Source organism: Cetorhinus maximus, chromosome 17 (assembly GCF_964194155.1).
Source record: "Cetorhinus maximus chromosome 17, sCetMax3.hap1.1, whole genome shotgun sequence".
Classification (NCBI taxonomy): domain Eukaryota; kingdom Metazoa; phylum Chordata; class Chondrichthyes; order Lamniformes; family Cetorhinidae; genus Cetorhinus; species Cetorhinus maximus.
The window spans coordinates 92,737,234-92,761,393 of NC_135895.1; the positions used below are offsets into that span (position 1 = coordinate 92,737,234).

At 41.5% G+C, this 24,160-nt stretch overlaps 1 protein-coding gene across 1 annotated transcript in view; it reads left to right on the plus strand.

Moving 5' to 3' along the window:
• The window catches only part of itpa (inosine triphosphatase (nucleoside triphosphate pyrophosphatase)), a 40,754-nt gene extending 19,269 nt beyond the window's left edge, over nt 1-21,485 (plus strand). Inside the window, exons 5-8 of the mRNA XM_078561582.1 lie at nt 7,632-7,663; nt 14,649-14,764; nt 21,081-21,157; nt 21,288-21,485. Of these exons, the coding sequence (XP_078417708.1) occupies nt 7,632-7,663; nt 14,649-14,764; nt 21,081-21,157; nt 21,288-21,420 (358 nt within the window). The 3' untranslated portion in view covers nt 21,421-21,485. The remainder of the gene's footprint in view (nt 1-7,631; nt 7,664-14,648; nt 14,765-21,080; nt 21,158-21,287) is intronic.
• Nucleotides 21,486-24,160: the final 2,675 nt, after the last annotated feature.

Sequence of the window (24,160 nt, forward strand, 5' to 3'; positions counted from 1 at the left end):
CTAACTCTGCCTTAAATATATTCAGCGACCCTCTGGGTTAGAGACTTCCAAAAACTCTCAACCCTTTAAGGAAATTTCTCTTCATCTCAGTTCCCATATCCTACGACTGTGCCCCCATGTTCCAAATTCCCCAACCAGGGAAAACAACCTCTGTGTCTACCCTATCAAGCCCCTTCAGAATCTTGTATGTTTCGATGAGATCACCTCTCACTCTTCTAAACTCCAGGGAATATAGACCCAATCTACTCAGCCTCTTACCATAGGACAACTCTCCTGTCCCAGGTCCAATCTCTAATGAATCTTCGGTGTACTGCCTTCAATGCAAGTATACAAAAAGGAGACCAAAACGGCACAGTGTATTCCTGGTGTGGTTTCATCAAAGCCCTGTACAATTGTAAAACAAACTTTTATTCTTGTACTCCAATCCCCTTGCAAAAAAGGCCAGGATGCCATTTGCCTTCCTAATTGCGTGTTATACCTGCAACAGAACTTTCAGTGTTCCTTGTATGAGCACTCCCAAGCACGTCTGAACATAACATTTGCAAGTTTCATACCTTTTGAAAAATATTCTGCTTTTCTATTCTTTTGACCAAAGTGAATAACCTCACAATTCCCCACATTATCCTCCATCTGCCACCTTGTTGCCCACTCACTTAACCTGTCTATATTCCTTTGCAGCCTCTTTGTGTCCTCCTCACAGCTTCCACTCCCAGCTGGCTTTGTATTGTCAGCAAACTTAGATACTTTACTCTTTATCTCTTTGCTTAAGTCACTAATATAGGTCAGAGTTTTTATCAAAACAATTGGAGAGGGTGGGACTACCTTGAGGACATGGGGGGAAAATGTAGTTATAGAGGATGAAGTTACAACAGAGATATTAAATATTTGCATCAGTTTTAAAAATGGTTGAATTGACACTAAGCGTACTACCGGGCAATGTGGTGCAATTGTTGGAGGTGACTATAGACAAGGAAGTGGCTCTGGAACAGGGCTGAATTCAAAGTAAGTAATCACTCAGTCGTGATGGTACCCAACCGAGGCTGAAAAAAGCAGTGAGAAAGGGGCATAGCAGAGGCTTTGGCTGAAATTTTTTAACCCTCTATGAACAGGCAAATTATGCTGTGAAGTGGGAGAGCAGCCAATGCTCTGTTCAAGAAGGATAATCGTGCAACTCCAGACCAATTAGTCTAACATCAATTGTGGGCAAACTCTTGGAATCCATAATTCAAAATTAAGCATGAAGAGATGCCAGGGCTCATCAAGGACAGCCAATAGGAATGTTAAGTTAAAGTCACACTCGAGAGAATTTTTGAATTTTTTTTGAGGTGATTGGCTAGATAGTCAATGCAATGGGCGTGTATATGGATTTTCAAAAGTTTTTCAATGAATTTTTATGAAATTTGTTACAAAATCTCAAGTATAATGAGATGTGGTTGTGGATAGAAAGTTGAGTAGTGGGCAGAGTTCTGACTGGTGGATATTACTCTGATTCGGTTGGGAGTGGTATACCCAGAGCATGCTGCTGGGTGCGCATTTACTGACAGCACAAAAGTTGTGGGTTTAAATCTAATCTGAACTGAGCAGGAAATGTTGCCCTGGCTTTGAGTTAGTAGAATAGACTCAAAAGTGCCATTGGCAATTTAATACAAGGCATGTGAGGTAATGTAATTTGATAGGAAAAAATGGAATGGAAGTATGCAACTTAAATTTTGAAGGTTGCATATGAATATAAAGAACCCTTGACGGTAACCAGTGTAGGGCATAAAGCCATAAAAGGAGCCACAGAGTTTAGATTATATAATTGAGGATAATGGTAAACTTGTGCAGGGCAATGTTGCAGTTGGTGTTCAGAATGCAGTTTCAGTTGCCCTGTTGCACAAAGGACATTGAAGTCACAGTCAGCATACAAATTCTCCAGGATAAGATCACAGATGGAAAACTGAGTGTTGTGACTTATGAGCAGAAACATGAGATACAGGGACTATTCAGCCTGAGCACTGAAGATTAAAGAGATTTAAAATCATGAAGGGTTTGGAAATGGTCAAACGACAAGGACAATTTCCTGTGTTTTGGAGGGTCAGTGATGAGGAAGGTCACCAAATTAAAATGATTCTCAATGAGGAGAGAAATTGAGATTCCTTTTTTTGTCCAGATTGTGGAGCATGGAAAGCTTTGTCACAAAATAGTTGAGGGCTGAGATTGTTCCATCTTTTAAGGGAAAAAATGGATAAAAATTGGAAGCGGATACAAAGCCACATGGAGAGAGCAGGGCAGTAGGGCCAGCTTTCGATTGCTGTCTGACCCAGTGGGCCAAATGGCTTCCTTCTGCACTCTAAACTTCTTTGGTTCAACCTTTGGATAAGAATTTAAGATCGTCAAACACATGTCACTTGAAACTGTTGCTGACAGTCTAAAAGCAAGAGCAGTTCCTGCTGTCTGGTTGGTAGAATTTAATCCCAGGTGAAAGGATTGTGTTCTTCCTAGAGGATAAACTGTAAACAAACCAGCATGTCAGGTAACATGTGTGGACTTCAGCTCAAAGCTGTAGTAAGCATCCACAATATCAGAACTTGTCTTCTGTCTTCGCACACTGACATACCTACTGTGTATTTTCTAGATTTTCTGATTTTATTTTGAGATCTGCTGGTTTCCCTATAAAGTCAATTGTAGTCTGTTATTTTGAACATTTTGCTTAAAACGTTGATTGTTTTTTAAATAAGATCAGTGGTGTTATTGTATTAATCTCATTATGCTTTTCCTTTATATCGCAAAACCTAATTCCCAATTGTTTGGAAGTAAATTTCCTGAACCTGCCACTCAAGATTTAAATTAAATGGCCACTGAATCCTCATGTACAGCAATCTATAGTCAACTTTAGGAACACAGGTATAGGTTGAGAAATCTCAGGGCCAAGAATAGTTTAGAATGGAGGCCAATTGTATTTATAAAGTACTGTTATAGATGCTTCAAGAGGTCTTGAATCGCTGCGTAGCCCTCAAAGTGCAGTCTCTGTTCTGTAGAAAAGCACAGCAATCACAAACAAAAATGAAGTAAATGCCAGTTATGATGTGTTTTGGAGGTGATTTGGGAGACTTAATCTTGGCCAGTGCATTGGGGAATTTCTCTACTCTGAATAATGTCTTAGGATCTTTCATGCCCACCTGAAGTATTGGGTGAGACCTTGGTTTACCATCTCACCTGAAAGACCACATCATGGCAGTGCACATCAGTACTGCACTGGAGCATTAGCCTGGATTATGTACCCAAGTCCCGAAAGCAGGGGGAGGGGGAGTGGAGTTGAACCCAGACCTTCCTTCCCTAAGAGAATGGGCATTGATGAACTGGTGAACAATTTGGGTTTTATGACAATCAAACAGCTCCATGGTCACTTTTACTGATGCTAGTTACAGAAGAACGAATTTAAGATTGCTTGAGGTGATATCACTTAATGATAAAACATTGTCGACACTCAAAACCCTTGTAATCCTCTTTTAAGTAGATCCAGGTTTCTGATGCAAAGGACTATGATCCACAGTTTACATGTGCCAGTTTTCCTGAGTTCGATCCTGGAGATGTTGATTCTCAGTGTGATATGATTCCATGATTGTCTTTCAGTATCTCACCCAAACAATAAATCTTCACACACAAACCTTGATAAGTGTTGGCAGACGTACGTACATGAATATGAACTAGGAGCAGAGTAGGCCATTTGGCCCATCAAGCCTGCTCTGCCATTTAATGATATCATAGCTGATTTGATTGTGGCCTCAACTCTACTGTCCTGTCTACCCCCTATGACCTTTGACTTTCCTGTTAATCAAGAATTTACCTAACTCAGCCTTAAGAGTATTCAATGACCCTGACTCCATTGCTCTGTGGGGAAGAAAATTCCAAAGACTAACAACCCACTGAGAGAAAAAAATTCTCCTCATCTCCATCTTAAATAGGAGACCCCGTATTTTTAAACTGTGTCCCCTAGTTCTAGATTTCCCCCACAAGGGGAGACATCCTCTCAGCATCCAACCTGACAAGCCCCCTCGGGATCTTATATTTCAATAAGATCACTCTCATTCTTCTAAACTTCAATGGATACGGACCCAATCTGTCCCACCTTTTCTCATAAGTTAACCCGCCCATCCCAGGAATCAGTCAAGTAACCTTCTCTGAACCGCTTCTAACGCAATTATATCTTTTCTTAAGTAAGGAGACTGAAACTGTATACAGTGTTGCAGATGTGGTCTCACCAATACTCTGTACAACTGTAGCAGAACTTCCCTACTTTTATATTCCATCCCCCTTGCAATAGACACCAACATTTTATTTGCCTTCCTAATCACTAGCTGTACCAGCATACCAACTTTTTGTGATTCATGTACCAGAACACCCAGACCCCTTTGTACCTCAAGAGTTTTGCAGTCTCTCTCCATTTAAATAATATGCTGCTTTTCTATTCTTCCTGCCAAAGTGGACAAGTTCACAATTTCCCACATCATGCTCCATCTGTCAAATTTTGGCCACTCATTTAAACTATCTATGTCCCTTTACAGACTCCTTATGTTCCATTGACAACTTACTTTTCTGCTTATCTTTGTATCATAAATGTAATAACCATGCATTTTGTCCCTCCATCTGTCATTGATGTAGATTGTAAATAGTTGAGACCCCAGCACTGATCCCTGTGGCACTCGACTGCTTACAGCTTGCCAAATCAAAAATGACCCATTTATTCCTACTCTCTGCTTCCTGTTAGCTAACCAACTCCTCTCAATGCTAATATCCTACCCTCTACACCATGAGCTTTTATTTAATGTAGTAGTAATGTAGTAGATGTGACACCTCATCAAATGCCTTTTTGAAATCCAAGTACACCACATCTATAGGTCCTCTTTTATCCATGTTGCTTGTTATTTCCTCAAAGAACTCTATTAAATTAGTCAACACGGTTTCCCTTTCACAAAACCATGTTGACTTTGCCGGATCACATGAAGATTATCTAAGTGCCCTGCTACAACCTCTTTAATAAGATTCTAGCATTATCCTATGACAGATGTAAGGCTAACTGATCTGTAGCGTCCCACTTCCTGTTTCCCTCCTTTCCTGAATAGAGGAGTCCTCTTTGCTATTTTTCAATCTAATGCAATCTTTACAGAATCTAGAGAAATTTGGAAAATTACAACTAGTGCATCTACTATCTCAGCTGTCACTTCTTTTAAAACCTCAGGATGCAGGCCACCTGGTCCTGGGGACTTGTCAGCCTTTAGTTCTAATAGCTTTCTCAGTACCCTTACCCTGGTGATTGCAATTGTTTTAAGTTTTTCCCTTCCTTTCATCTCTTGATTTACAAGTATTTCTAGGATGTTAGTTGTCTTCCACAGTGAAGACAGACACAAAATATCTGATCAACACTTCTGCCATTTCCTTATTTCCCATTATTAATTCCCCAGACTTTCTAGAGGATCAGTGCTCACTTTAGTTAATCTTTTCCTTTTTAAATACTTGTAGAAACTCTTACTATCTGTTTTCATATTTCTAGCTACCTTTCTCTCATACTCTAAGTTCTCCCTCTTTTCTTTTCAGTCATTCTTTGCTGTTTTTTAAATTCTGTCCAATCTTCTGACCGTACCACTAATCTTCTCAGAATTATATGCTTTTTCTTTCAATTTGTTACTATCTTTAACTACCTTAGTTAGCCACGATGGTGCATCCTTCTCCTAGACTCTTGCTTACTCACTGGTATGTATCTTTGCTGAGAGTTATGAAATATCTCCTTAAATGACTGCCACCCTTTAACCTAATTTCACAGTTCACTTTAGCCAGCTCTGTCTTCATACCCTTGTAATTGCCTTTATTTAATTTCATAAACACTAGTCTTAGCCCTGGACTACTCAACCTCACATGAATGCAAAATTCCATCGTGTTATGATCACTGCTACCTAGAGATTCCTTTACTATGAGGTCATTTATTAATCCTGTCTGATTGCACATTACCAGGTCTAGAAAAGTCTGCTCTCTGGTTGGCTCTAGAATGTGCTGCTCTAAGAAATTGTCCAAAACTCACTCTATGAATTCATCTTCCAGGCTACCTTTGCCAATCTGGTTTGTCCAGTCTACATGTAGATTCAAATCACCCATGATTATTGTGGTACCTTTCTTACAAGCTCCCATTGTTTCTTCCCTTATACTCTGTCCTACAGTATAGCAATTATTAGGGGAGCTATAAACTACTCCCACCAGTGACTTTGTTCCTTTGATATTCTGATCTCTACCCAAACTGATTCTACATCTTGATGTTTAAAACTGAAGTCATCTTGCACTATTGTACTAATGTCATCCTTAATTAACAGAGCTACCCCACCACCTTTTCCTAGCTTCCTATCCTTCCGAAATGTCAAGTATCCTCAAATATTCAGGTCCCAGCCTGATCATCTTACAGCCACATCTCTGTAATGGCTTTTAAGTCATAGATATTTATTTCTATTTGTGTTGATAATTCAACAGATTTGTTATGAATGCCACTTGTGTTCAGATATAGAGCCTTTAATTCTGTCTTTTTATTATTTTTGCAAACACTGGCCTTATCTGCTGGTGCACCGTACGCCTGTTCCTTCCTGCCACATTCTAATTATCATTGCCCATAATGCTACCTTGCTCCATTGCCTTCTCCTTTCCCTTTAATTTACCAAACCTCCTTCAAATAATCCTTTTGCCCACCCCACCACCACTATTTAGATTAAAGCCCTCTCTACCATCCTAGAACCATGCCAGAACATTGGGCCCAGTATGGTTCAGGTGAAGACCATCCTAACGGTATAGCTACCATTTTCCCCAGTACTGGTGCCAGTGCCCCATGAGTCAAAACCCATTCTTCCCACACAATCTTTTAAGTCATGCATTCAACTCCCTAATCTTATTTGCTCTATGCCAATTTGCTTTGTAGGTGATATCGTGATGAACTCTGAGCCTGGTTTGTCCATGTGTGTGCCCTTTCTAGCATAGGTCACTGTGTAATGATCGAGAGCAAGAACACTTTTTATGAAGGGGTGGGGGTGTGGTGGTGAATGGGGGAAGGTTTCAATCTCTAACCTCAGACCACTGTGACCAATTGTACTACCTGACTGAGACCTGTTAACTCACAAGAGGGTTGGAAGAAAAAACAAAAAGAAAGCTGGAAATACTGGATACATAAGGCAGCAGTGATGGAAAAATGGGCCTGATGCATCTACTGATTCCTGTGTCTCTACAGATTTGAGTGTGTGCAGGTTTTTTTTAATCATTTTGATCATTGCTGACCTGTACCTCTGCTCTGTTTACCACATTAGCATCATGTCTCCCTTTGCAAACAGAAATCTATTGATCTCAAAGGCTCAAGTTCTTTAAGGGAACAGACCCAGATTGCCCGTGAGTGGGAACAAGGAGATGACTACACACTAATGCATGCAAAATGGGGAAGCGGTCCTCCAAAAGGAGAACAGATTCCATTTTCTTTGTGAAAGCTGTGGGGTTTAGAATGGGGAAAGCTTGAAACGGTTCTGATATTTGATGGCTTGGGGCCCCTGACTTCACGCAGGTTATGTCAGTGCAGGTGCCTGTGACATATAGTTTCTAAATTTTATTTTTCTATTCCCTTCTAGAAAATGGTTCCTGGAAAAGTTGCATCCTGAAGGTTAGTGATTTTAACACTTTAAAAGTGCAAGGTTGGGGTGGCAATATGAGATGATGACACATTGAAATTATTACCCATGGCGATTAGGATGGGTTCAATCGTCTCTCCCCTTAACCAATGAGATGAGAGATTTGAGGAAGGACTAAGGTGAATTAGGGTAAGTGTACTCAATGTCAATCAGGTACAGAAAGGAAAATAGAGAGGGAAAGAAAAATTAGATTGAGAGAGAAACAAGAGAGGAAAACTGTAGGCCCAGATCTTTCGGTCGGTGTTGCAGAGGATGCGTCCAATGTGGACTCCGATTTTAATCTGTCCACTTACCATTTTACACTGGAGCCTTTGCGCCTTCCAATGGCGGTTCAGCGAAGTCAGGAGGCAAATTGTCAGATGTAATTGTGGTGCAGCCACACCCCCTTTTCTCATCATGACCTGAAGACCTACCCCTTAAGGTCTGTCTGCAGTTTATTGACGTAGTGTTTTGAGTGGAGCTGTCAACCTCAAACTGCATAGCCTCACCCCGCTGACAGTGCTAACCCCCTCCTCACCCCACCCACCGACAGTGTTCACCCCCACCTTTCTCACCCCTCACGGTGTTCTCCAATCTCCCTTGCCCCAAGGAAACATGAAAATGCTTACTGCCCATCACCCCCCGCCCCCCCAACTCTCCCAACATTGGCCGGATAAGAGCCAGGGATTCCGGGAAGTGTGTCAGGAGAAGGGATGCGGGAGGGGGTGAGCACTGTCCAGGTGGGGGCTGGTGACCGTTGCCGGGTGAGAAGGGGTTGGGGGTGTTAACATTGTCGGGGGTGAAAGGGAGGGAATGTTGAATATTGCTGTGGATTCTAGAGTACTTTTGGCACTCCAGCTGTTTGGCTTAGAGTTACGCTGGTTTTATACCTGTTATGAAAATCTCTTCCGTAAAGTTGTTTAAAACTAGGGTAAGTATAACGCAAACAACTCAAGTCTCTGGTTCTGGCCATTTGATCCCACTCTCATTGGAATAACAGAGCAGTCCTGGCAGGGTAAAACCGGCAATCTAAACTTTTAAACTTCCCATGTAAGTATCACAGATGTGCGTATGTCGGGAGTGCCTCAGGGATCAGAGGCACATCAGTGACGTAAGTTGACGTAAAATTCAAAATGGCAACATGAAAGAATGAAACCTCACATCTAATTGTTCACTTTCTGGAGAAGTGGTTGGTTGGCAGTCATTAACAATTATCATTGTTGAAAGGTATTTACACTGTTAACTACTAGCCTTCATTTTCTCAGGCGAGATTGATGGGCAATTAATATGCAAATGCAGCAACTACAGGAAATTCACAGAACGGGTGAGGGCAAGATACTGTTTTTGTAGAGCTAATGGCAGAGCAGCGCAAATGGTCCAGGAGCCTGTGGCAATTCATGGAGTATCTCTTCCTTGTCACTCACTGCTGACTGATTTTTCACAATAATGCTATGTCTTGTTCACACCATTTATTTTTTTCAGCAATTTTAAGCCCACAGAATTTCATGGTTAATTGTCCTTGGCCCCTTGGTCTAGAGAGAACAGGACTAGCCAGCATTCCTGCTCTGTTCTTTATCCAGTAAACCCTGCAGGATTCAATACTTTGAGGGTGTGGAGGGGTGATGATCTTCCTCATAATGAAGGGTTGTTTAATTCTTTGCAAACAGTTTTTCAACCTTCTGTATGAAAATTCCAAGTGCAAGCAAGTGTTACATGCTGAAAAGTGATACTAATTCAAGCACAATAGATTCGAAGCTAGAGAACCTTTATAGGTATGACGAAAAATAGGAACATAGATAGGAGGAGTGGGCATTCTCTCCTGCTCCACCATACAGTGAGATTATGAATGAGCTTCTACATAATTCCACTTTGCTGCCTTATCTCCAAATTTCTTGATTACCTTAATACCCAAAAATCAATTGATCGGAGTCTTGAATATACTGAACAACTGAGTACCCTCAGCCCTCTGAGGTAGAGAATTCCAACGATCCACAACCCACTGAGTGAAGAAATTTCTTCAATAACAGTCCTAAATGGCTGACCCCTTATCCAGTGACTATGACCTCTAGTTCTAGACAATCGAACCAGGCAAAAAAGCTCCTCGGCGTCTACACTGTGAAATCTCCTCAAAAAGGAACTTATCGTTCTAAACTCCAGAGAATATGAGCCAATTCTACTCTAGTCTGTCCTCAAAAGTCAATGCTATCATCCCTGGAATCAATCCAGCAAACCTTTGTCACATCCCATCCCTCCTTGAGCATGGAGTCTCAATCTGTACACACTACTACAGATGTGGTCTCACCAAACAATTGCAGCAATACCTCTTTATTCTTAAACTTCAACCCCTTTGCAATAAAGGCTAACATACCATTTGCTTGCTATATCTGCATATTAACTTAGATTTGGGAGTGCTTGTACACTAATCATTGAGTACCAACATTTACTAGTCTAACCCTTTTTTTTAAAAAGATCTACTTTTCCATTTTCGCCACCAAAGTGTATAATTTCACTCCTCCCCACATCATGCTCCATCTTCCATCTTCTTGCCCAATCACCTTAAACAGTCTATATCCCTTTGGAGCCTTTTTGTGTCCTCCTCAAAGCTCACTTTCCCACCCAGCTCTGTATTGTCAGCAAAATTGGATACACATGCTCAATCCCCTCATCTGGTTCATTCATATAGACTGTAAATAGCTGATGCTTGCAGCGCTCCACTAATTCCATCCTGTTGATCCAAAAATGGCCCATTTATCACTATTGTTTTCTGTCTGTTATCCAGCCCTTAATCCATGCCAATATACTACCCCAATTCCATTTCAATTTGTAATCGTGTGTGTGTGTCACATTGAATGTCAAGTTTTTTGTCGATTGCTAGAGGTATTCTGTGGGCAGTGCTGCATTTAGGATGAGCACTGTGGCATAGGGCAGTAGGAAGTTAACAGTCATAAAAATGGCAAAGTACCATAAAAATGGTGAGTAGAAGATATAAATGAAAAACCTTTGGCCACTTGTATGGTAGATAATTGACATCTGGGAGTGACAAGCAGGTTGAGATCTCATTGAGGGATTTATATATAAAATAACCAATCGTTTGAGAGCTGTAGCTTAAAAGTTTACATTGTATGTTGTCTGCAATGGGATTTTGGACTAAAGAGAGTCTGTGTACTCCTGTACTGGGCAGTATATGGCTAAAATATATTGAGGAATAGTGGTTTGTTTTTGAGTTTCTCCTTTCTCTCTCCCCTGTATATTTTTCCAGACAAATTGCCAGCACACTTCCTCCTCCTACCAGATGCGAGATGGTCTGTTCCATAATGGCCAGCCATGTCACTCCGTAACAGCTTACAAGAGGTGTGATTCAAGTCAAGTATGCCAGCTACTCTGAATAATTCCTCAATAGATTGGCATAATTCCCACGTACTGATGGAGGAGTAATTGAAGTGGATTTGGATGACTGACTGTTGGTATGAGAAGCCATGACCTTCTGGTCTCAAGCTTATAAAGAATACAATGGTTAAACTCTTGTGCTTCATGGTTCTGTTTTAATGCAGTGGATCATAAGCTTGATTGAGCTTTGTGAGAAGCAGGAGTAAGCTACTCAGCCCTCAAGCCTGTTCCACCAATTAAGTGGGTCATGGCTGGCCTGTAGCTTGAGTCCATTTACCCAACTTGGTTCCATATCCCTCAATAGCCTTATCAAACAAATATCTATCAAACTCAGTTTTGACTTGTTCAATTGATGAAGACTCAACAGTTCGTTGCTGTCAAACTCATGCATCAAAAAGTGTATGCCCTACAGCTTAGCTGAATAATAACTCCTGTGCGCCACCCCCCCACCTCCCTGCCCCCCGTACCCCCCACCAATTGCATTGTGATAATCAGCAGCACAGACTAAGAAAGCCACCTGATTCAATCCCTGATAACAGCTGGTTTCGCTGAGCTAATGCTGACTGAGTTAGCTGGCCTCCAGATCCCTGGGTTAGAAAGCACCAGGAAAAATAAAATCAGCTGAGATTCACGATCTTGAATGCTCTCTAATGTGTTAATGTGGGCAGAGCCAAACTTTACAACAATGCTCTCACAGTTGAATGGACTGCTGATGTTCATTGTCCAGGATTGTTAATGAAGGGTGGCAAGGTACAAGGGGAACTGCCAGAATCAGCCACTGCCATTTGGGAGAAAACTAGGGAAAGAAAAATTGTCGCATGATGTGTTGGTGTGGCATAAAAATAAATCAGTAAATTAAATTTGCATTAAACTTTCCTTTGACTTTCAGGTTTTATTAATTTATTCAGAAATGTTACCTGCAGGCCAATAGGTTTAGTAATATAACTCTACTCTTGTTGTCAAGATGGTGAGTTTGATTCCCAGTATTGGTTGTCAGCTTGTCTTCATTGTGAGAGTTTTTCCCCAAGCTACTACTAAATGAAACAATTCCCCCCATAGTGGGAGGTTGGCGGGCGGTGTGCAGTGAGAAAATAGAGGGGGTGGTGATGGGGGGGATGCAAAGCAAGTTGTGTCTCGGAGCAGTGATTCCACTGTGACCACAATGTGGTGACACAGTGCTGATCCAGAGTGCTGCTTTATGGAATAGAAAGGAGGTGGTTTCTGTGCTGTGATGTTGAGGGATATGCCAAATTGCTTTTCATGTTATCGCTTGTGATTTAGCCTAAACTGTGTGGGGCACGATTAAAAGGCTTGCAGTGAGCACCAAAATCAGTTACAGTGAGAAAGCTGTAGATTGCAGGAAGATATCAATGGACTGGTCAGGTGGGCAGAAAAGTGACAAATGGAATTCAATCCATAGAAATGTGAAGTAATGCATTTAAATAGGTCAAACATAATTGAGGGACATAGTCTAAGTATTAGAGCCAGACCTTTCAGGAACAAAATTAGGAAACATTTCTACATGCTAAGACTGGTGGCAGTTTGGAACTCTCTTCTGCAAATGGCAATTGGTGCTAGATCAGTTATCAATTTTAAATCTAAGACTGAGATTTTTGTTATCCAAACTTATTAAGGGACATGGTGCAAAGGTGGGGATGTGGAGTTAGGTCACAGATCAGCCTTGACCTCATTGAACAGTGGAACAGGCTCAGGAATGGCAAGGGAACATACAATAACTGGTAGGAACCTCGGAATTCAAGGAATCAAGAAGCCTTGGCGTGCATGTCTGTAGATTCTTGAAGGTAGCAGGACAGGTGGATAAGGTGGTCAAAAGAGCATATGTGATGAATTCTATGTCTCAGCTGATAAAGGAAAATAGGAGGCAGGTTATGCTAGAACTGTGTAAAACACTAGCTGGACCACAGCTAGAGTACTGTGTACATTTCTGGTCCCTGCATTACTGGAAGAATATGATTGCACTGGAGAGGGTACAGAGGAGATTTACAAGGAATTTACCAGGAGTCGAGAATTGTAGCTATGAGGGGAAGGATTGGATACGCTGGGGTTGTTTTCTTTTAGAATATAGGAGGCTGAGGGGAGATTTAATTCAGGTGTATCGGATTATGAGGGGCCTAGGAAGGACCTATTTCCATTAGGAGCAAGTTCAATAACCAGGTTTAAAGTGATTGGTAGCAGGGAAATTGAGGATTAATTGTTTCACCAGAGGGTGGTTGGGGGTTGGAACTCGCTACCTGAAAGGGTGGTACAGATAGAAACTCTCATTACATTTTAGAAAAAAGTACTTGGATCTGCATTTAAGTGCCACAACCTACAGGTTACGGACTGAAAGCTGGGAAGTGGGATTATTCTGGATCGTTCTTTCTCGGTTGGCACAGGCAACCAAATGTCCTCCCTCTGTGCTGTGGATTTCAATGATTCTCTCATTTTAACTGACTGTAATAGTGCAAAGAGATGGGGAAGGGAGACTACTGATGGACATATAAGAACTTGGGTACAGGTTGCCAGCCCACCCTCTGGAGTGAGTACTGTGCATGAGAGCTAGAGAAGACAAAAAAATAGAATCATACAGCACAGGAGGAGCTATTCAGGCCACTGTGCCTGTGCCAGCACACCGAAAGAGCTACAAATTAATTCTACTCCCACACTCTTTCCCCTTAGATCTGCAAGATGTGTGTGTGTGCATGATTAATGTCTATAAAATGTTTTTATTTATTCTTTCATGGGATATGGTTGTCACTGGCGAGGCCAGTATTTGTTGCCCATCCCTAGTTGCCCTTGAACTGAGTGGCTTGCTAGGTCAGTTCAGAAGGCAGTTAAACGTCAATCACATTGCTGTGGGTCTGGAGTCAAATGTAGGCCAGACCAGGTGAGGATGGTAAATCTCCTTCCCTAAAGGATGTTAGTGAACCAGATGGGTTACTGTGACAATCAATGATAGTTTTATGGTCACCATTACAGAGTCTAACTTTATATTCCATTTACTAATTGAATTCGAATTCCAGCAGCTGCTGTGTGGGATTTAAATCCATGTCCCAAAGCATTAGCTTTGGCTAATGGCTAATGCTTTGGGGACATGGGTTCAAATCCCACATCTCCCCATTCATTCACATATATGAATATATCCATTTCCCTTTTGAAAGTTGTTAAAGAATCTGCTTCTGCAACCCTTTTAGGCAGTGCATTCAAGATCATCATAACTGACTGCGTAACTAAAACTTCTTACTTTCCCTTGGATTTTTTGCCCATTATGTTTAATGCGTGTTTTCTGGTTACTGATTCTTCTACGAGTGCAGTTTCTCCGTATCTCCTCTATCAAAACCCCTCATAATGTTGAAAATGCCTATTAAATATTAAAAATAGAAAGACGGAAAGACACCACCTTTCATTCAGTCAAACAGCAACATTAATCCAAATCATAAATAAATCTTGTAGCAGAGGATATTCTACCCTCCAGCTGTAGGAAGAATGCAGGTCATTAGTATTGACGCATCAGGACATCCAGGTTTTACTGAGGTAACACAAAAATACACCTGTTGTTAATTTGCACCACTCTTGTGTTTCTCTTTCCAGGTTTGTATAAGATGTTAGCAGGCTTTGAAGACAAATCAGCGTATGCACTCTGTACCTTTGCGTACAGCACAGGAAACCCAAAAGACCCAGTGAAGCTATTTCGAGGGAAAACTCCGGTATGTATTTATAAAGAAGCCATGCTCACATGTCTGAGTGCCCCCATTCCTCTTCCCACAACAACAGCTACTTGCAAAATTGGGATGCTTATTGGTCAGTATTGAGTGAATAACAAGGAACTTGAATTTTTATAGAATGTGACATGACCACAGGACTTTCCAAAGCACTTTGTAGCCAATAAAGTACTTGTGAAGTGTCATAGTTGTTGTAATGTAGCAAGTATGGCAACCTATTTGTGCACAGAAAGCTCCTGCCAAAAGCAATGTGATAATGACCAGGTAATATGTTTTTGTGATGTCGATTGAAGGTTAACTATTGACCAGGACACTGGAGATAACTCCCTTGCTCTTCTTTGAAATAGTGCCATGGGATCGTTTCCATTCACCCAAGGAGGCAGGTGGGGCCTCAGTTTAATGTCTCAGCCAAAGCCTTTGAGGAGCCCTCTGACAGTGCAGGACTCCCTCAGTACTGTGCTATGTATCAGCTTTGATTTTTGTGCTCAAGTCTTGGAGTGGGACTTGAACTCAGAACCGTGTGACTCAGAAACAAGGACTACCAGCTGAACCTTGGCTGCCAGCAACTGTTCATAAACCTGTGGATTTTTGTCCATGTCGTAAGTACCTGCAGTTGGATGACATTTGGGCAAATTTTCTTATTAGCTGCGCAAATTGACTGCATTTCCAACAACGTTGAATACACTTCAAAAGTATTTCATTAGCTGTAAATTGCTTTGGGACATCCTAAGGCCATGAAAGGTGCTAATATAAATGTAAACCTTGCTTCTTGGCAGCTAGGCATCAGAGGAACATAGGAACATGAGTTTAGGCCCCGAGCCTGTTCCACCATTCAATCTGATCAAGGCTGATTTGTGACCTAACTCCATTGCACATCTCTCTTAATACCTTTGGGTAACAAAAATCTTGGTCTCAGATTTAAAATTAATAATTGATCTAGCACCAATTGCCATAGAAGTGTTTCCTAATTTTGCTCATGAAAGGTCTGGCTCTAATATTTAGACTATGGCCCTCAGTCATATACTCCCTAAACCAGAAATAGTTTCTATCTACCTACCCTCATCAGTTCTACTTAACATCTTAAAAATTTCAATTAAATTGTGCCTTTGCCTTCTAAATTCCAAGGAATACAACCCCAGTTTGTAACCTCTCATAATTTAATCTTTGGAGTCCAGGCATAATTTTGGTAAATCTACACTGCACTCCCTCCAAGGCCAATTTATCCTTCCTATGGTATGATGCCTAAAACTGCTCCAAGTACTTCAAATATGATCTAACTAAGGCTTTGTATAGCTATAGCATAATTTCTACCCCTTTGTATTCTAATCTGCTGGCATGACTTTTTGATTTTTTTTATACCTGTCCAGGACACTTTAATCATCAATGGACCTACAAGTCTTTTTGAAGCTCCACTTTTTCTAGCTTTTCAGCTTTTATGGAGTACTCTGTTCTATCCTTTTCGGCCCAAAGTGGATTACCTCTCAGTTGCCTACATTAAAATCCATTTGCCACAGTTTTGCCCCTTAACTTAATCATTTAATATCTCTTTATCGTGTTATGCTTCCTCTACACAGCTAGCAATGTCACCTATCTTTGTATCGCTGCCAAATTTGGATCTGTGACTTTCTATCCCATTATCTAAGTTGTTAATAAATATGGTGAACAGTTGAGGCCCCAGCACAGATCATTGCGGGACACCGCTTATCACACCTTGCCAGTTAGAGTGCGTGCCCATTATATCTATTCTATCTGCTAATGCTCAGCCAATTTGCTAACCTGATCAATCATTTGTTTTTAATTCCATGAGCTTCAACTTTGGCTAGCAGTCTCTTATGAGGAACTTTAACAAATACCTTCTGGAAGATATTTAATATAAATAATGTCCATGAATGTTTCCCAACCCATGATTTTGGTCACCTCTTCAGGCTCGTCAGACATGACGCACCCTTTACAAATCCACGCTGGCTCTCTCTGGTCAACTGAAAGCTTGGATCTTTTCAGCCACTCTATCCTTAAATGTAGACTCTAGTAATTTCCTGACAACAGATGTCAAGCTAACTGGTCTATAATACCCTGGTTTCCCCACCTCACTTTTCTTAAACAGTGATGTCATATGCACAGTTTTCCAGGCTAGAGAAACAGTTCCCAAATTGAGAGAATTTTGAAAGATCAAAGTTAGGGCATCTGCAGTGTTCTCACCTGCTTCCTTTAACCTCTGAGATGAAAGCCATCTGATCCTGGGGAGTTGTCACTCTTTAGTGACATTATTTTCTTCAATTCTGATTTTACTAATATTATTTTTGGTGGATTCCCATCATTGATTCAATATTAGTTTCCTTGTGGTGTGCTCCACTGTACTGACGCAAAGTAATTATTCAACATGTCTCCCATTTCTGTATTTTCATTTACAATATCACTTTTATCAGTTTTCAAGGGGGCCCACATTTCTCCTGACAACCCTTTTTTTCCTAATATTTTAATAAGGATCAATTTCTGATCTTCCGATCAGGTTTATTTTCATGCTCCCTATTTTTAACGATGTGATTTATCACCTTTGTTCTTCATATCTCTAGCAGTCACCAGGATCTGTGCTCGTTTTTGCATTTTTATGTGCTTTTTCTTTGTTTAGTGTTGTCCCTTGACCTCTTTAGTCGTCAATGGCAGTTTTTCTTTTTGGTAATTTGAGTTCTTGCCCCTTAGGGTATAAACTGGTTGTGTATCTCACATTCTTTTCTTAACACCTACAAATGATCTGCCATTTTACCCATTGACAGATTTGCCCAGCTTGCGGGTGTCTTTCTCTGTCTCACCACATTGAAGTCAGCCTTGTTTAAGTCTAAAATCTCAGGGAGCTATTTTGCATTTCTCCCTTCCAAACACAATTTTGAACTCGAGCATGTTATGATAAATGTTCATGCACCATTAGCCTGTTAATTAAATCTGGCTCATTACTTATTGCTAAATCTAATGTGGCATGTCTGTTGGTTTGAGGATATATTGTTGCAGAAAAACTATCCTGAACATACACAAGAAATTCACTACCTTTCTAACATAAGCTTGTTCTCTTATCTCAATCTATATGCAATTTAAAATCCCACGTTAAAACCATTCTGCCTATGCAACTTGCATGTCTAATCTCTGCATTTATGCAATCCGGCACTTCGTAGCTGCTAGCAGGGGTGCCAATGTACAATTCCGACTACAGTCTTAAATCCTTTTCTACTTCTTTATTCTACCCCTAAAGTCTCCACTGCCACTCATTATGTCCTCTCCTTTCATTGAAGTGATTTAATTGTTAATCACTAAGGTAACTTCTCTTCCTCTATAATTTCCCCTATATTTCCCGAAGACCTTATAACCTTGTTTATTTAGTTCCCAGTCCTGACCTTCCTGCAGACATGTCTTAGTAATGGCCACCATGTAATTACCCTCCAAGTTAAAGTTGCACCTGCAATTTATTCAATTTGTTCCTTGTACTATGTGAATTTGTATAAAAAGATTTTACTTGGGCCACACACACTAACTTGTCCTTCTGTTCTAACGTCTTGCTCACACATTTCTTATTTCTCTCTCCTGATTTAATTTGGAGGTGGCGTGATGATAATTCACTGGACTAGTAATCCAGAGGCCCAGACTAATGTTTTGGTGACATGGTTCAAATCCCAAAATGGCAGCTGGTGGAATTAAAATTCACATAATTAATAAATCTGGAATTGAAAGCTAGTGTCAGTGATGGTGGCCATGATTGGAAAAACGCATATAGTTCATTAATAAGGAAATATGCCATCCTTACCTGGTCTGGCCTACATGTGACTCGTAACAGCAAGCAAGCCAGCAAGTCACTCAGTTCAAGGGCAATTAGGGATGGGCAACAAATGCTGGCCTTGCTTGTGACACCCACATCCCATGAAAAAATAATTTTTAAAAAATTACTTCACGTCTTCTCATTTTTCCCTTTGTCGTGTATAAAGCACAATTCCTGACTGTTGGTTCCTGACTCTTTGTTTCGTTTGTTTTAGAATTGTTATTTATGCTACCTGCTCCACTTGAGCCCTCCCCAACACCACCACCCACCATTTACTAGCTTAAAGTCCTTGCAACTGCCCAGCTATCCTTTCCACCAAAACCCTGGTTCCAGCCCCATTCAGGTGAAGCTTGTCCCAACAGTGCAGGTTCTTCATGTCCCAGTACGGGTGTTGGTGTTACGTGAAATGGAACCCCTCTTTCCCCATACTGCTTCTTCAGCCACATGTTCACCTCCCTAACCGACTTATCCCCTTCCAAATTCAGAGACTATAACCCTTGAGATCCTGTTCTTTAATTTAGCTCCTTGCACCTGGCACTCATTGAACAAAATCTCTTGCCTTGTCCTCCCTATGTTGCTGGTCCCAAAGTGAATCACAATGACTGACTGGATCCTCACCACCCAGTGCCACCCTCCGTGCCTTCGCAATACCTTTTGAAGCTGGTTCAAGATGTTCCTCACCCTGGCACCAGGTAGTCTGTATACCATTTGGGATTGTCAATCCTGCCTACAAATGATGCTATCCATCCATCTAATAATTGAATCTCCTGCAACTAATAGACTGTGCTTTCTTCCCCCTCTCCTCTTTCCCCCTCCTCTGAACAGCCTCCAGTTCCAAGGTGCCATGGTCAGCATTCTATCTGTCATCTGGAACTCTCTCTCTCCCCCAAAAAGCTGTTGAGTCTTTATAAATTGAAAATTTCAAAACTGAGATTGTTAGATGTTTGTTAAGCAAGGACATTAAGCAATGGAACCGATGTTGGTAAATGGATTAGGGGTACAAATCTGCCATGAATTAATTGAAGGCTCAAGGGGCTGAATGGCCTATTCCTGTTGCTGAGTTATAATGAAGGTCTGTGGTCACATCTTGCACTGCTCAAGAGCTGCAGCTTATTGAACTTGAGAATGATAGGCCACATTAGCTTTTGTGGGTATCTCAAGGTAAGTCTGGATGACAACCATTCAGTGCTTTAGTTCACCCATTCATAAAAGACCTGACAGTGTCTCCAATGTGGCAGCCAGTTTTTGTTGAATAATTTGAGGCCCTGCCTGCTCTGCCTACCTGGTCAATTTCTTGTGCTAATCCCTCTGTTTGTGAAACTGTCTGAAAAGGAAAGAGTGAAAGCAGTCGGGATCTTTATAGGTAAATGCAATTTGTGGAGTGGTATTCAAAAACACCCACAGGCTGAGTTGACTGATGACTATTCTAAGCTGTGGTTGGGAATCAGGATATACAATAAATAGCCTTGGCATTCCTTGTCTAGGGAGGGGCGGGGTGACAGTGGAAAGTTTTCTCGCTTCTGATCACTATCAAATGATACCAGCTGGAAGTGTACATTTGTGGGTCATGGCTGCAGATGGGTCCAACTATATTTACAACTAATTAATAGGTGAGGTGCTACTGCCACATACAGACCTAAATCCTATCTTGAATTACTGGCTTCAGGCGAGAGGGAGGGAGCGGGTGGGGATTTTAAAATTGCAGAGTAATTTATTGTTTTTGACCTTTCACTTAACAAAATATGGATTCTGATGGCAGGACTGCCCAGCCCAGCTTGGGAGCAGATTTACAAATCCAAGTTTAGAAGGTGTCATCTCTACAGAGAAGAAAGGAATAAATTGATGAGATAGTGGCAATGCTCTTGGTGCCTGGATGGGTGCAGCTCCAACTACACTCAAGAAGCTCAACACCATACAGAACAAAGCAGCCCTCTTGATGGGCACCCCATCTACCACCTTCAACATTCACTCCCTGCACCACCGACGCACAGTGGCAGCAGTGTGTACCATCTACGAGATGCACTGCAGCAACTCACCAAGGCTCCTTCAACTGCACCTTCCAAACCTCCAACCTCTACCACTTAGAAGGACAAGGACAGCAGATGCGTGTGAACACCACCACCTACTAGTTCTCCTCCAAGTCACATACAGTGCTGGCTTGGAGCTATATCACCGTTCTTTCATTGTCATTGGGTCAAAATCCTGGAATTTCCCCCCCAACAGCACTGTGGGTGTACCTACACCACATGGGCTGCAGTGGTTCAAGAAGGCAGCTCACCACCACCTTCTCAAGGGCAACTAGGGATGGGCAATAAATGCTGGCCTAGCCAGTGACGCCCATGAAAGAATAAAGAAAAGTCATAACCATGGTGATGGACGCAAGTTTGCGGGTGGCAATGAAGTGCACTGGAGATTTGTCAATGGGAGGGGAGTACATGGATTGAAATGAGTGATTTTTTTTTTAACTTGTATGACTCCATCTTTTCCATCACGTAGGGCAAAATAGTCGATCCTCGGGGACCCAGAAACTTTGGTTGGGATCCTTGTTTCCAGCCAGATGGCTTCGATCAGACGTAAGTGCTGAAACATTTTTCAAGTTGCTGGAACGCCAGCATTTTTTTCAATTTTGAGGATGGATATTTTACCTGATTTGTTTTGCCGATAACATCATGATGATCTGTGTCTTTCATTGAATCTCTCCAGATATGCAGAAATGCCCAAAGCCACAAAGAATTCAATCTCCCACCGTTACAAAGCACTTCGCGAATTGGCAGATTATTTCATTGAGAAGAATGATTCCTCAAAAAAGGCCAGGCTAGAAGAGGAAAGCCATTAATGTCTGCATGTTTAATCTTTTATAAAAATAAAAATGTGCTCATGTAATTTGTATCAGGTGACAAATATTTTAAAATGTGGTACTATTTTGCAAAACTTACTGGGTTTTGATGGATTAGCAAAGCAGTTCCATCTTTGTACCCTCATCTATGTTAAACAAGTCTTGGCTAAGCCTGATAGGATGGGAAGTTCTGAGGACAAATCAAGTTGGATCACCCATGTGCACATCCTCACAGAGAAATCCAGGTATTTTCTTCTGCTACATCACTTGGTCAGCTCGCTAAAACCATTCTTTAGTATTTTCACAGGAGATGCCCCTGAATGGTTTACATCACTTTCTCCTAGATGCCCCAGTTAATGCAGGTCAAGTTTGCCCTCTGGGTAACACTCAAGCATTTGTCATTCAAAATCCGGATTCCAGTTGGTCTTCCATTTTGTTATGAGTGTATTTTTGGAATAAGTAAACATACTATATTTCACAATTTAGAGTGGGGGAAAAATGTCCCTTTTTGGTTATGAATTAGCAATACAGAACCCAATCTGCTTATGGGTCTTTGCTTATGAGAAAACATAATCAGGTAGAAATCTTTGTATTTTAAATCTGTTGTTTCCTGGTGGACACCTGCAGTGGGGTTCCTTTCATGTCAACCTCATTCAGAGCAATGCAATCTTACACAGGGCCTCAAGTAGGTCTCAGGCCCCAAACCTGTTCTCGGTGTTCAGGATCAACCCTGGCCACCTATTTTCTTGCTTATAAAGAATTGAGGTGGGCGGGGGGGTGCATTTCCAGCTCATAATGAGCGGTCAATTCTTGCCCTTCATATTGAATTTAAGTGCCTGTTTAGTGCCTAAAAACAGCCATGGCACCATCAAATTTCTATCCCATTTTTTGTTGTGGTAAGAGAAATGCAGCTGCAGTTAGAGTTCAGTAATATAAACAAGCATTCAAATAATTAACAAAGGCACAAAATTCCTGCGTAACATGCAACCAATTTTTTAATCCACTTTACAAAAGAGCCCTTTTCTTTTTGAACAATAAATTTTATAGTTTGTTTGCCCTAAATTCTTACCTACCACATGGTAATGAAATTCTGTATGCTGGAAAAACACTTTTATAAGACAGATGGGACCTCTTAAATTGAAAAACTTTTGAAATGTATAATATTGCACTCATTATGAAAGAATGCTTGTTCCTGTTTGGGGTTGTGGACATTGCCTTATTGTGATATGAGTTGATACCTAGACTGAAGAACTATTACTGGCACCTAAAGCATGGCATTTTTTTCAACATTTTCTTCCAACCACCCCACCAGCTATGCTTGTAAAATCTTTAAGTTCTTATAAATAAGGCTGAATTCAAAACATATTTTGCAATCCTTTAAGCATTTTCTGGAAAAAGAACTTTGGAACTTGTTTCACTTTTTGTTTATCCCTTTAAAATCTCCAATGAAGGAGGCTACTCACTGAGTCCTCCCAGTGCCTTTCCCCAGTGGCCATTCATCTGAACGCCAATAGAGTATTTTACTGTTGAAAGTCGTCATAGCCAAGCCTCATCTGTTTCTGTTCTATTTCAAAGGGAAGAACTTGCATTTCTATGGCACCTTTCATGTCCTCTGGTTGTACCACAGTGCTTCACAGCCAATGGATTACAGTCATGTTTCCATGAGGCTTGGGAATCTTCACTGAGTTAGACTTTCTCCTCCTCTGTACCAAATGTCAGGAATACCAAAGACCGTTGTGTAATTGCCAACACTACCCTAGTTATGACCAGCTCAGTGCTCAGATCAAGGGCAGAATTTTACGATTCCCTGCTGGCGGGTTTGCAGGCAGTGGGGGGGCTGTAAAATTTTCCCAGACGGCCTTCCTGTCACCCTCTCCTTCCGCTCCCAATGGGGGGGTGCAGTTGAGGCATGCCCTCGCCCAATTGAGGCCCTTAAGTGGCCAGTTATTGGTCAGGACAAAGGTGGGGGGCATCTCCATCACTGGCCCCCTTTCCAGATGGAGTGCCCACCTCCTGCACCCCCCTCCCCTCCCTAAAGGTCTGCCGCTGATGTTGGGTGCTCCCACCCCACCTGGCTTTTTCATCACAATTCCCACCCCTTCCCTTATCCTCTGGCCATCCCCTCCCACCCATGTCACGACACCCTGCGCCTACCTGGTCCTGTGGGATCCAGCACTTAGTGGTGGGACTGCTTGTAGTCCCAGGGGTGGCCACTGCTCTCAAAAGCACTACAGAGCTGTCGGCCAATCAGATGGCTGGCAGCTCTCTGAGGTGGGACTTCCACTGAGTGAGGGGTGGAAGTCCCTCCTCCAGCCTGGCTGTGAAGCAGCTGGCATACCTGCTGACTCTTCAGGTGGCATGGCAGGAAACCCTGCCATCCAAAAAATCCTGCCTCAGGAATCAAACTAGAACATTCCTGATTCAGGTAGCTCCACACACTCCCATGCAGTAAACTTTCCACAGAGCCACTGAATGAAAGAGCTACTCATCCCATTTGATTATTTTGTCTTAATCATTTTCCATTTTCTTTGGTTAAACTTTACCAGAAATCACTGGTTGCAGATCATGGAATATTGATGCTAACATAAATGATCAAAGCTTTCATAAGAACACCTTGGAAACTAGTGTCATTGATCTGAAACTTTTGTCAGACCAAAAGACTTGATTTGAAACAAAGCTTAACAGAAGGTGAAAAAACAAAACTACTGGGGCTATTTGATTGTTGGAAGAATTGAAACAC